This window comes from Echinops telfairi, unplaced genomic scaffold (assembly GCF_000313985.2).
Source record: "Echinops telfairi isolate 266 unplaced genomic scaffold, ASM31398v2 ScPeMD7_7463;HRSCAF=8501, whole genome shotgun sequence".
NCBI classification, from domain to species: Eukaryota; Metazoa; Chordata; class Mammalia; order Afrosoricida; family Tenrecidae; genus Echinops; species Echinops telfairi.
This window is the reverse complement of record NW_022111363.1, coordinates 8,971,551-8,984,980: the sequence shown is the minus strand read 5'-3', so window position 1 is coordinate 8,984,980 and position 13,430 is coordinate 8,971,551. Positions and strand designations below refer to the sequence as shown.

At 57.6% G+C, this 13,430-nt stretch overlaps 1 protein-coding gene across 3 annotated transcripts in view; it reads right to left on the bottom strand.

The window, feature by feature from the left end:
• Positions 1-2,567: 2,567 nt before the first annotated feature.
• DRD2 (dopamine receptor D2) overlaps positions 2,568-13,430 on the bottom strand; it is a 12,827-nt gene continuing 1,964 nt past the window's right edge. The window contains exons 1-7 of one of the 3 annotated variants that reach the window (XM_004712816.2): positions 11,754-12,065; positions 9,138-9,247; positions 8,507-8,643; positions 7,065-7,255; positions 5,810-5,896; positions 3,744-4,071; positions 2,568-2,799 (exon numbers count right to left, since the gene is read on the bottom strand). In XM_004712816.2, coding sequence (XP_004712873.1) covers positions 2,606-2,799; positions 3,744-4,071; positions 5,810-5,896; positions 7,065-7,255; positions 8,507-8,643; positions 9,138-9,247; positions 11,754-12,038 — 1,332 coding nt within the window. In that variant the 5' untranslated portion in view covers positions 12,039-12,065 and the 3' untranslated portion in view covers positions 2,568-2,605. Of the gene's footprint in view, positions 2,800-3,743; positions 4,072-5,809; positions 5,897-7,064; positions 7,256-8,506; positions 8,644-9,137; positions 9,248-11,753; positions 12,066-13,430 lie in introns of those variants that run through there. The other 2 variants (XM_045283608.1, XM_004712817.2) reach the window with 2 other exon arrangements.

The window sequence follows — 13,430 nt, the reverse complement described above, 5'->3', positions numbered from 1 at the left end:
CAAATGAGTGGCCTTTTTTTTTTTTCTTTCAATCAAAAGGCATCCTATGGAGAAAGACAGGCAGAGACAGAAACACGGGGGCAGAGCGTCAGAGGCCCTTGCAGCTGACCAGCTCCAGCCTCCCTGGTGACCTAGAGGTCCAGGCCCAGGGGACACAGACAGTGCCTCTCAGAGCCTGGGCCGCTGCCTCCACCTTTGTACTTCTGGGCTCCCCTCCTCCCATCCCCTGTGCCCCTGAAATACCGAGGGGGAGGGGGTGGAGACGGCCCTCCCCCCGCCCACTCTGGCTGTCAATCAGCTATATGGCAGAAGAGAAGCTGCTACGTGACAGCTGTGGGCAGCTCTCCCTGGCCCGCCCCCCGCCCCTGCCCTGCCCTCTTCCCCTTTCCTCCCTGGGGCCCCACAGCCCTCCTGCTCCGAACACCCCCCCCCCAAGCACCCCTCCCCTAGGTGCATGACTCATGACAAGGTAGGGCCTCAAGTTCCCTTTCAGGTCAAGACCGTCCATGAAGAGTGGGAGAGTGCAGCTGCAGTCCTGGGGGGTTGTCCCGGTCCATGGGCAGAGGGAAGGGGTCTGCAGGCTGTTTTCCCAGCCTGCCTTGCCCACCTTCTGGAATCAGGGTGCTCCTGGGGACAGGAACTTCTTCCCCCCACCCCCCACCCCCCAATTCAGTGCTCCATTCAGGTTTAGGTAGAAGATCAAAGTCCATAATTAAGTGTTCAGGGCAACTTAAGTGCTCCAAACTTGGGTGCTAAAAATATTGTATTTAGCATGCAAATTATGCCCTGCCAATTCCCCAGAGCCGCGCCCGTGGGTGCCAGCACCAGCTTGTTTGTCATCACCGCCCCAATGCTCAGGTAGGGGAGATGGTTCCTGCTTTGCCCCGGCTGACTCCCGTGGTTCAGCTCTGGAAAACCAGACCCGTTGTCAGGGCAGCACCAGAGGAGGAGTGGCCAGCGAGTCCTGCCCGCTGTCCCTGCCCATGGCAGTGTCCTCCAGCCTGCCCCAGAGGAAGGCAACCCCAATGGGAACCAGGAGGCAGACACAGGCCTCATAGAACCCCCAGGGGCCACCTTTCCCACCCACAGAACCGGGGCGGGCAATAAGGATGGTCCCGCAGAGATGCCAGACCTGGGAGGGGGACATGGGGACGTGGGACAAGCTGGCTTCCCCTCTTGTAGACCCTGCTGTTCTGGGACACTGTGGCACAGCCCCCCTCTGTCTTGGTGGCTAGGGGAGAGCAAGGACGACCTGTGTCCTCGGCTGTGACTGCCCGCTTGCTTAGAAGGTGGGGTCAGGAATCGAGGAAGAAGCCTGATGTAGGGACCACCCCAGTCCTCTCCACACATACCTCCCACCTGCTCCTGCCTACCGGGAGCAGCTTCTCTCTGCCTGTCCCCAACCTCCTGTCCACCCGACAGTGGCCAAGGTCAGCCCCCCCCCCCCTCTGGAAAGGCCCTCCAACTCTGTTCCCAGGCACACCGATTTGGTTATACCTGACTGCTTAAAGACACAGGTGGTGCTGCCCCTGGCGTCCAGGGCTCCTGCGGCTTGACTCTTGTCAACGTTTTATTGGTTTGGTGCATGTGTGGTGATATTACAGAGTCTGGGGCCCGGGGCTCCCCACCCCCAAAGCTACAGTTTTACCTCCTCCCCTGGGGCAGGGCCAGGCCAGACGGTGCTGGGCAGCTCACAGCCCTGCGGAGCAGTGGAAGGAGGGGAAAGGGAGAAGAGAGGGGAGAATGGGGCAGGAGGAAGCACTGCCATGAGTTGCAGGTAGGTCCATCCAGGTCCCGACCGGCTATGAGCCCCAACTCCCCTTCTGCTCGCAGGCTGACCCAGCCTGGCTTCTGAGGGGGGACACGTTCCGAGACCCTTCTGGGTGGATTAGTGGTGAGGAGTTCCTCTCCCACAGACCACCCTCCACCCCGACTCAGGGTCCTGGGTCAGAGGCTGTCTCCCCACAGGGGCAGGCTGTAATGGGGTACACAGGGTGCATGGGTTCAGGTTCCCCTGTGGTGGAAAGCAACAGCTGGGTGAGGGTGGGGGAGTTCAGCTTTTTGGCGTGGGCTTCCCGGGGGACTCCTCTGCGCTGTGGTATTTACACAGGGCTCCCAGGACTAAAGGTACCTGGGGTCTTGACAAGAGCTCACTCCTCTCAGGTGGGCCTCTCGGGCACAAACTGCCCACCCCCTCACGGCCTGCTCCAGTGCAGGCCTGGGGTCCTGAGCCAAACCCACTGGGCAGAGAGCACTTGGCCCCTGTGTCCCAACTCTGGCCCAGCGACCCCTGAGCCCCAGAGAAAGGACACAGAAGGCCGTTGCATCTTTGGTGCCAAGGAGAGGGGGCCTGGCGGTAGGAGGGGGTTCTGTGAACTGGGCCCAAGCCAAGGGTCCAGCCCGAGGGGTGCATGGCCCCCGGGTCTCTGACACTTCCCCAGCAGTGCAGGGCACGGAGCCAAGCTAACACTTCAGGGCCTGCCCCAGGTGAGAGGAGGACTGAGTCCGCTCCATACCTTCCTGCCCCGGGCACCAGGGCCGGCGGGGCGGCCGAGCCTGCCAGGGCCAGGGGGCGGGAGGCAGCTGCTATGCGCAGGGGCAGCAGTCAGCAGTGCAGGATCTTCAGGAAGGCCTTGCGGAACTCAATGTTGAAGGTGGTGTAGATGATGGGGTTGACAGCGCTGTTGACATAGCCCAGCCATGTGAAGGCGCTGTAGAGGACTGGCGGGATGTTGCAGTCACAGTGAATGTTCAGGATGTGGGTGATGAAGAAGGGCAGCCAGCAGATGATGAACACGCCTGCAGGAGAGGGTAGCCTTCAACCAGGGCACAGCCATCCCCACTGGCCACCAGGGCTGGGGGCGGGGCCTGCTCCCCACATCCAGGCTATGGGTTGCAGCAACAGAGGAGTCCCAGGGTGTGGATTCTAGACTTTTCTGTGACACCCATTAGCAGAGGACAGGTCACTTCACCTTCCTCAGCCTCGTGCTCCTTATCTGCCCAGTGGATGCGCTAACGCCTGCCTCGCACCACATCCAGCTGCGCTGTCAGGTCAGCACGTGTCTCCCAGTGGAGCCGTGTGTAGCACATGGGAACTGAGTCCCAGAGGGTTTCCAGGGGCCGGTGTCCGAACATAGATTGTGAAATAGTTCCCCCAAGGTGCCGTTGGGTGGATTCGAACCTCTCACCTTCCAGTTAGCAGCCGAGTGCCCTAACAGTTTGCCCCACTCAGGGACTCCTACTTATCACTGACAGAAAAAAGAACAAGAGGTCACCGTGTGGCCACCAGTCAGACAGCAAGAGTGGAAGTTCCCACCCTCAACTCCCCGGGGAAGCTGGAAGTCCCCGGGGGGTTGTGAGTGACAGCAGTGGGACACAGCCTAGGCCTAGCTACCACCAGACGGACAAGAGAGCCCAAGACCCATCCTGCTCCACCCTCAAGACATTCCTGTGAGGCAGCCACGCCAAGATGAGACAGAACAACGGATTGGACGGCGGCGGTGGGTTTGGTCAAGCTCACCGACTCCAGAGCTAGGCGGCCTTGGTTTGAAACATGGCTCCCCCTTGGTCAAGTTCTCTGCCCTCTAAGCCCTTGCCTTCCCCACCTGTACAAGGAGCACTCCCGTGGAGTCTGTCTCTTAGGGGCGTCTATATGGCTAGGAGCCTGGCCGTGACTGAAAAGAGCAGGGCAGGTCCCAGCACCCGTGGTGATGGGCCCACCCCCTGGGCAGTGGCCAACTCACCCAGCACAATGGCCAGCATCTGGGTGGCTTTCTTCTCCTTCTGCTGTGAGAGCTTCCTGCGGCTCATGGTCTTGAGAGAGGTCCGGGTTTTGCCGTTGGGCATGGTCTGGATCTCAAAGATTTTGGCGATCTTGGGGTGGTCTTTGGCGTGCCCGTTCTTCTCTGGCTTGGCGGGGCTGTCGGGAGTGGTGTGGAGGCCGTGGTGGGACGAGTCGGGGAGGGTCAGCTGGTGGTGGCTGGGTGGGATGGGGCTATACCGGGTCCTCTCGGGGGGGCTGGTACTGGAGAGCATCTCTAGCTCCAGCTCCTGGGCACGGCGGGCAGCATCCTGCACCAGAGGAGGCAGAGGCCACAGGTCAGCCAGGTGAATCCCTGGGTGTCAGCCACCCAGCCCTGCCAGCCAACACCGTCGGGTCACCCTTCCGTGGAGGCCGGGAGGGAGGGTGACCACCTCCAGGGAGGGGCTGTCTGGTAGGACAGAGCCACCCCTCTGCTGGCGCGATGACTCCGTTGCCGTTCTATGGAACCTCCGTTCCCAGGCCGCCTCTGCTACTGACGGAGCAAATGTCGCTGGCACACCAGGCCCCTCGCTGGCTACTGCAGATGAACTGCACGCAGAGCAGTGCTCTGGCCCTGCCTGCAGCCCCTCACAGGCTCTCCGCAAAGAGGGTGTGAGGGTGCCCGTCTTCATCAGGCCACGGTTCATTAGATTAGCCTCAAGGGCTGCCGGCTGACTGGAGACACCTGTGTGAGCACCCCCTACGAGCGCCGTGTTCTCCCCGCTGGACTACTGACCAGCAGGTGTGCCAAAGGGTGGACCCTGGGGCACCCACATTTTCCCTGCTGGCTCCCTTAGAGATCCCAGTACTGATCTAACCCAAGACTTCCCAGACTCTTCCTTAGGGCCTCTTTGACCTCAGCTTCTGCAATCTAAGCCTCCCTGGGTGCCCAGGTGGGGTAGCTGCCCTGCTGAGATCATTCCCATTTTGGCTGCCACTGCTGTTGCTGTTAGGTGCCATGGCCGCCCAACGTACAGTGACATGATGCGGGCAAGTCTTGTGCCATCACCATGATGATAGGATGCAGAATGGGCCACTGGGATGCAATGGGATTTCATCGACTGGTCTTCAGGAGGACATCTCCAGGCTTTTCTGCCTAGTCCTTCTTTGCCAGGGAGCTCTGCTGAAACCTGCCCAGCAACACAGCAACATGCACGCCTCCTGGCCTGGACCGAGACCTGAGCCTCCAGCATGGAAGAGGAGGACTCCCCAGAGAAGCATCGCACTGCTGGGTCCTCCTGTCTTGGCTTCCGCCTCATTAACAGCTCTTTGGAGACCTGCCCTTGAAGCTCAGGTGAGGGATGGGAAGGCTGCCTCCCAGGACTTCATGGGTGGTACTCTGTGGGCACCATGGCATGGCCTCTGCCCACCCAGGAGATGGGGCACCTGCTCTTCCTGCTGGGATCCCGGTGTTCCTGTCTCTGGGCCAAGGCGGCCTCTGAGATATTGCACCTCTGGGCACAGTTTACCTGGCTGCTGCTCACCTCCCTCCTCCCCCAGCCCCCAGTCCCAGCGCCTCCTTGTTTGGGAGTGGAAAGGACATGGGCATGGGGTGTTGGAGTCATAGAGGCAGGTCTGCATTCAAAGGCGTGTTCTCTCCTGAGCTCCCTCAAATAGCCTTGGGTGAGTTAGCTAACCTCTCTCTGAGCCTCTGCTGCCTCTTCTGTAAAACAAAGGTCTCTAAGTTCCAGAAGACTCGCCTCTCAGGGCTGCCGCGCGTGGGTATGACGAGGTCATCAAAAGCTGTTAGGTGGTCAGTAAATGGTGAGGGCCATTCTTTTTTTAGTGTCACAATGGGCAAGTCCTGTCCCCCCACGAGTCAGTCATCCATTCAGGATCTAGCTTGCTGGTGAAGTGTGTTGGAAGAGTCTGCCCTCACCTGAGGCACAATGGGGGTCCCAGAGGCTCTTCTCCCTTTGACTGGCCATAAGGCCACAGGGAGTAATGGGAGGCGGGCTCTCTAGGGACTGAAGAACCTGGCCCTGGGTCTCTGGCCTGAACACTTACCACTCTCCGCCTGTTCACTGGGAAACTCCCATTAGACTTCATGATAACGGCACAGAGTCTCCTGTCCTCGGGGTGAGGGTAGCTGCCCTGTGGAGGGAGGGAGCCAGCACGTGGGTCACTTAGAGGGCCGGGTGGGCAAGGCCGGCCTCCTGAACAGGGAGCCCAGGGAGAACTCAGACTGGACACAGAGCTCACAGGACGGAGAGCAGAGGGGCGGGTGGTGGGGGTGGGGGTGGGGATAGGGTGGTACCTGTGAAGGTGGCTGAGTGGAAGTTAGAGTCAGTGCTGTCATGAGAACAGGCGGGCAGGACTGCAGGACACAGGGCCCTGACTTGTAGCCAGTGACAAGCACGGGTTTGGCGGCAGACCAGACACACACGCTCACTTTCCCTTCCCACCTGGGATCCTTACGACCACCCTGTGAGGCCAGCATGTCCAGTCCCACTTCACAAAGGAGGAAACTGAGGCTCAGAGGCATTAGGTGACTCACCCAAGGTCGTGACGCCCTCAGGTGTGGCAAGGCCAACCTTTGTAATGGTCCTGTCTACCCTCAAGGTGCCTGTTCCTTGTACGCCCCACCGTGGCCTCCCCCAGAGAGGACTGCACCAAGGTCCATGCAGGGAGCTGGATGTGGACCAGGAAAGAGAGGTGGGGTTGAGGGGTGGGGGAAAAGGGGTGCACAGGGAGATGGGGTCAGGGAGTGTAGGAGGTGGAAACAACTGGGTTGGAGGAGTCAGCCGGAGGGGATGGGACCTGAGAGTCCAGAGTGGAGCCCAAGTGGCACACTGGTTAAGTGCTCAACTGTGCACCTGAGGCCACAGCCACTCCCGGTGGGGAAAACCTGCTGATTTGCTTGCCTTAAGATCACAGCCTCAGAGACATCCCCACCCACACCCCCGTGGGGTGGCTCTACTCTGTCCCACAGGCTCGGAATGGACTCCACAGCACAGCCACAGCCACAATTACAATCACAACCACGACAGGGAAGAGAGGAGGAGGAGCGCACCTGGGGGGTGCTGCGCTCAGCCAATCACCACGCGCACCCTCCACCCACTGCCACAGCCCCTTCCTGGAGCATCCCGGGTACTCCACGGAGGTCCACGCCTGTGAATCCCCCCTCTCACCCAGCGCCGCAGAGTCCTGCAGCCTGGACCATGTCCTGCTGGCTTGTCCCAGCCCCAGCCGGACGTGAGACGCACCCCCCCATCCCAACCGGTGGGGCCCCGAGGGAGGGAGGGAAGGGGAAGCTCATGACCTTGAGCGGGGCCTTCAGGTTGGCCCGGAAAGCCCTGCTGCTGCGCTTGGTGCTGACCCTCTTGCGGCGCTTGCGGAGGACGACGTAGATCTTGATGTAGACGAGCAGAGTGACGATGAAGGGCACGTAGAAGGAGACGATGGAGGAGTAGACCACGAACGCAGGGTTGGCGATGATGCACTCGTTCTGGTCTGGGGAGGGAAAAGCCCGGCGGGGGCGGGGGAGCAGGGCATCCATCAGCAGCCCCTCTCCAACCCGGCTTGGCCTGGTGGGTGGGAGCTTGCTCCCTAAGGTGGCTCCAGAGTGCGGAATCGCGGGATGTAAATACACGCGCAGCATGAAATAGCGTCTTAAATCACAGTCTGTGCGGAGGCTGCCTAACTCTGAATCTCCCTTCAACCGTTGTCCCTTGTCACTTGGTCATCGCTTTTGTCATCTGCACGCACACCAGTGGAGCCAGAACGCCAGAACAACTGAGTAAACCCTGATCGGGGGCCTTTCGTGTGTATTGGGAGCAAGGACTGTTTAGGGACAAGATAGCTCAGCCCTGTTTGCGGATTTACCTGTGTCCCATGGTAGCCCATTTGGAAAAACCAATACTTTAGCCACATGTTGTGTTGCCTCGGGGTCTAACAGATCTCTGTCCACCCCCACTTGGGGCCTTCCCGACTCCATCCCAGTATGTGTAGCAGATTTCCTGCTTCTTGGAATTCCTGCGACACAGTTCTGTGCCACACGTTTCCAAATCGCCCCAGCACGTTCTGGGCTCCAGAACATGCACCTGCATGCTCTTGTCTCCCCAGCAGCAGTCACGCGCCAGACTTGACAGAAGGCGGCACCCCTTACTTTGCCCCACACCCAGAATGGCACATGGTTGGCTCACCTTCCATTTGCTTCTAGTCTACCTGCTCTCTGTGGTTCATGGGACTGTACCCTCATCCCCCCACCCCCCAAAAAATACGATCATCAGGAGCTAGAAAGTGTAATGGGTGACATGTTGAGTTGTGAACTACAAAGTCAGCAGTTCGAAACCACAAGCCACTCCATTGGAGAAATATGAGGTTTTCTACTCCCATACCGAGTCACAGTTTCGTGGTCCACAGGTGCAGGCCTACCCTGACCTACAGGGTTATTGTGAGTCAGAGATGATCCAATGGTAGTGAGTTTCACACACACACACACACACACACACAGAGTTTGTGGGGGCTATCTAGCCTACTTCAGTTGAATACACAAAACTAAAAGTGTGCAGACATCCTGCAGGGTCCTGAGCCCCACTCCTCACCTGTCTGTGTTGTGTTCAGGTCATCTTTTCCTAGAGACACTCTGGGCTGGTCTTGGTCCAGGTGGCCCAACCTAACCTCCCTTCTGGAGTGGCAAATGGGCCCTTTCTACCCATCTCGGAACCAGCTGAGCCCCAGGCCGACTGAGGGAGGGCTCACCTGTGTTGTTGAGTCCGAAGAGCATTGGGCAGGAGATGGTGAAGGACAGGACCCAGACGATGGCGATCATGACGGTGACCCGGCGCTTGGAGCTGTAGCGTGTGTTGTAGAGCATGGGCATGGCCACAGCTGTGTACCTGCAGGGTTGGGGCAGGGGAGTGCTCTGGCCTCACTTCACAACATACAGAGACACCCTTCCTTCTGAAGAGAGGGTCCACCTCTGTGAAACCCACCTGGCAACTCTACCTGGACCCTCCTCCTTGGCCACAGGCTCAGGCAGCAAGGACTGTTGCCAATGCCTAATGAAACAGTGACTAACCGACCTCTGGGGTTCATGGCTATCACTCCGTGGTTCTCAGGAATTCCACAACCTGCCCAAGGCCCCACAGCTGAGAAGTGGTAAAGCCAGGGCTGCAGTCTCCTCTACACCAGGCGGTATCTAAAGTGTTTTTGGTAGCATCTTTGCCAGCAGAGAACCTCTTTCTGGGGAGCCTGCATGGTCATTGACACCCAGACACACGATGTCATTGTAAGGCATCCTAGACAGAGCTGGGCCACGAGGGAGTGGTGAGGCTACTGGAAAGGTGAACGTGCAGGTAGGTCCGCCTCTCCCACCCTGAGTGTGGCTCACCTGTCAATGCTGATGGCACACAGGTTCAGGATGCTTGCTGTGCACATCATGACATCCAGAGTGACAAAGATGTCACAGTGAATCCGGCTGAATTTCCACTCACCTACCACCTGGGAACAAAGCAACATGAGTGGACAGTACGGGAAGGAAGACCAGCTTAGCTCCTGTAGATGGGCAGATGGGCTTAATGGCAACTGTGTAAGTCCCGGTGGAATCAAGTTGGGGTGTGGAGGATGATAGCAGTGGAGAGTCATGACCCAAGAGGGTCTGAGCCTGGGCCATGGGTCCTCTGCTCCCAGACAGGTGAGACCACTTCATTACAATCACTGTGCTCGAAGGAAGATAATAGCCATCTAAAAGATCCTTAAAGGCCCTCTACAGGGACAATTATTATTGGTGTCTCCCTCTGTCCAGAGGAAAGAAGAGTGTAAAAGAAACTGATGAGGTGTTGAAACAATTAGTCTAATGGGACCACAGGAACTCAAGTGCCTGTGACCAGAAGAACTAGGTGGTGCCCAGCTCCCAGGAGCAGCTATTCTGAAAGGGGTCACACCAGAAGGTCCTGGATAGGATGGAAGAAAAACGTGGAGCCAGACTCAAAACCCCAAACAGGACCAGGCTGACTGATTGACTAGATCAGGGGTCCTCAAACTTTTTAAATGGGGCCAGTTCACTGTCCCTCAGACCGTTGAAGGGGCCGGACTATAGTTAAAAAATAAAACTATGAACAAATTCCTATGCACACCGGACGAGTCGGCTGCTAAGCAGGACAGGCAGCGGCGGCAAATACACCCGGCGGGCTGGATAAATGTCCTCAGTGGGCCGCATGTGGCCCACGGGCCGTAGTTTGAGGACCCCTGGACTAGAGACCGGCGGATCCTCAGAGATGATGACCTTTAGTCACCCTTCAGGTCTGGAAATGAGCTCACCCCCATGGCTCAATTTTCGGACTTTAAGGGGAGGCACACACACCTCAGAACAACCAGCCCTTTGAGATCAAAGGGCAACATTGACCCTTTAGCTCAGCAAGATGAGGGGAAAGGAAGAACGGACATGGGAAGCATGACTAAAACGTGTACGGACCATTGAACGGAAAACTGATCTAGCTCTTTACACTGCCACTCAATTCACAATAGGAAGGTAAAAAAATGAAACAATCCAATTGAAGGCCACACGTACAAAAGAGAGCCAGTTCACACTGGGTGTTGGACTTTGATCTTTCATCGGTCACCACTCTGGGTGATCACCTGGAAATCCCCATCTTACCAAGGAGGACCCTTCAGCTCAGCTTCTGAGACGTCCGTGTGTGGCCCTGGCCACTGGGTGAGCCAGGCAAGGCCTGCAGGGCATGGACAGAGTGGGGGCCACTAGTGTCTGTTAGTCATGGTGAAGACAATGACTTCCTGGGACACGAGGAAGAAACCCTGCTCCTCCTTGTACTGGGGGACTGGAGAAGGGCAATCCGGGCTACATCTGGAGAAGGGCCACTGTGATCTTCCCTTTGTATGGGGGTAACAAGGAGTCTAGCTTTCAGCAAGAATATTCTGTGACCTGCTCCCTCACTATTCTCTCTCTCTCCTTTACAGATAGCATTTACCCTGGTGGCATTGTTGGGTCAGTGTTAGGCTGCTAACCACAAGATCGATGGTTCAAACCCACCATCTGCTCTTCTGGAGAAAGAGGAGGCTATCTACTCCCTAAAGATTTGCAGACTAGGAAACCCTATCTACAGTCTCTAAGAGTAGGAATTGACTCAATGACAGTGGGTCAACACCCATATCTACTGTACCTCCATTTCCTTATACATCCCAACACACTTCCATATCCACTACCGCTTACTCTCTGTCCTATCACAAGCACACACACACATCCTCACTTACACACAGACACATGTGCACACTCCTATCTCCTTACTCATTCACACACTCACACCTCAGGCTTGCCCTAGCCACACGTGGAATTTGGAGCCACCTCAGGCTTGCCCTAGCCACACGTGGAATTTGGAGCCACCTCATTCGTGGAGGGCAGTCAGGACATGGAAACACAACTTAGGTGTCCAGCACTAGGAGAGCAGAGGAGCAGGCAGGCCCTTGCGGGTAAGCGGAGCACACACAGGGTGGCAGAAGCAAGGTTGGTCGTCACGCGGCTCGCTCCTGTCACTGCCTCTTTTTCTGTTCCCAGATGGAACCCGATGCTGCCACTTCCCTTCAGTGGTGGGCAGTGAAGCACTTGTTGGGGTGTGGTGGAAGCAGCAGCTTTGTCCGGACGACAGGAAGTCCCTCCTGTGGCACCACCCTTTCTGGAGCTCAAGGGGGGACCCTGCAGCAGGTCTTCCCTGGGCTCCTCGTGTGGCAGTGTTAAGAGGGGCAGAAAACGGCTGGTGGTTTCAGACTGCTGACCTTGTGGTGAGCAGCTCATTGTGTAACCCACTAAGCCACCAGGGCTCCTCTCGTTCCGGAGACAACCTCCTCGTGTTATCAGAAGGCTGGGCCCCAAGGACAGGAGGAATTGCCTGGGCAGGCACCAGGTGGTTCCTGGGTAGGAACCAATGAGGATCTGGGACTGCCGTCTCCTTCTGGGAAGGCTCTGGAGCAAAGCACAGGGGCACGGACCTACCTCCAGGTAGACAACCCAGGGCATGACCAGGGTGGCGACCAGGAGGTCGGCCACAGCCAGGCTGACGATCAGGTAGTTGGTGGTGGTCTGCAGCGCCTTCTCACGGGACACGGCCATGCACACCAGCACGTTGCCGAAGACGATGACGAAGATGAGTAGGGTGAGCAGCATGGCGTAGTAGTTGTAGTGGGGCCCGTCCTCCTTCCCCTCGGACCCATTGAGGGGCCGGCTCCAGTTCTGGCCTCCTACGTCCTCATCATACCAGGACAGGTTCAGAGGATCCATTAGGGCAGTGCAGCCACTGGGTGGCCAGGCTCTGGCCAGGAAGAAAGGACACAGGAGTGAGCGGAGGCGGGGGCACCCCACACAGACTGCAGCCCTCGGGGAGCTCTGGATTTCAAAGCAACTGTTGGTGCAGGCTTTGCATCAAGCACCTCCCCGTTTTTGTTTCGAGCTACTCTCCCATGACTCTGCTCGCAAGTTCTTCCAGAGAATGCAGCAAGTGGTAAGCACGTGCTTTTAAAACGTATACTCCAACAAAGCACCCGAGAAAAGCTGATCCTTCATGCCCACGTTCAATAAACACATAGGGAGGGAGTCCTGTGCCCGTTGTCCAGAAGGCCAGGCAGCTGAGTGTTCCAGCCTCCAGGGGTAGGAGCAGCTACACGTATGCACACCTCCGCGAGTCACTGCGTATCTCGCAGGCAAGGATCTAGGCAGACACGATAGACACGATCCCGCAGCTCACGGTTTAGAGACACAGGAGCCAGCTAATCGGTGGGATCTGTGCTGGTGGCTGGGGTTTGCCGTCAGGTTGATTCCAGCTCACAGCAGCCTTACATGGCCTGTACAACCAGACTGACAGGTCTCTTCCTCCACAGAGAGGCTGGGGGGTTGTACCGCTGGCCCCTGGGTTAGCAGCCAGGCGCGGTTAACCATCATGCCACCCAAAACAACAATAACAACAAATCCATCGCCAGCGAGTCTGTGCCAACCCATAGTGACCCTACATACAGGACGAGGTGAAACTGCCCGTGAGTCTCTGAGACGGTAGCTCTTCATGGGCTTAGGAAGCCTCCGGAGGAGCAGCCCGGGCTCCTTGGACAGCTCTGGTGGCATGGTGGGTTATGCCTTGGGCTGCCAACCGCAGGGTAAGCAATTTGAAGTCACCAGCCCTTCTCAGGGAGAAAGACAAGGCTTTCTCCTCCTGTAAAGAATGACAGTCTCAGAAACTCCCAGGGGCCATTCTACCCCGTCCTACAGGGTTGCTGAGAGTCGGCATCGGCTGGACGGCAGTGAGTTTGGGGTTGTCTTTTTGAAACGTAAACACATCAGTGCCTTCAAGCTGACTCGGACTCCTAGGGCCCCTGTAGGGCAGAGTAGAGCTGCCTACCGTGGGTTTCCGAGGCTGGTGATCTTTACAAGAGGAGAAAGTCTTTTTTTTTAAAAGCATGGTGCAGCTGGTAGGTTCAACTTGCTGACCTTGCAGCCCAGTGCCTCGCGTGCTACGCCACCAGGGCTGTTTTTCTGTGTGTAAACGGTAGGAAATAGAACAGGTTGGGAGGGGAAAAGCATGTGTCCCAGTTTGTGGATTTGAGGAACGCTTTTGGAGAAAGTGTGGTGTTCAACCGACACCTGATGGGAGGGCAGGAATGGGCAGGCCAACATCGGGAGCCG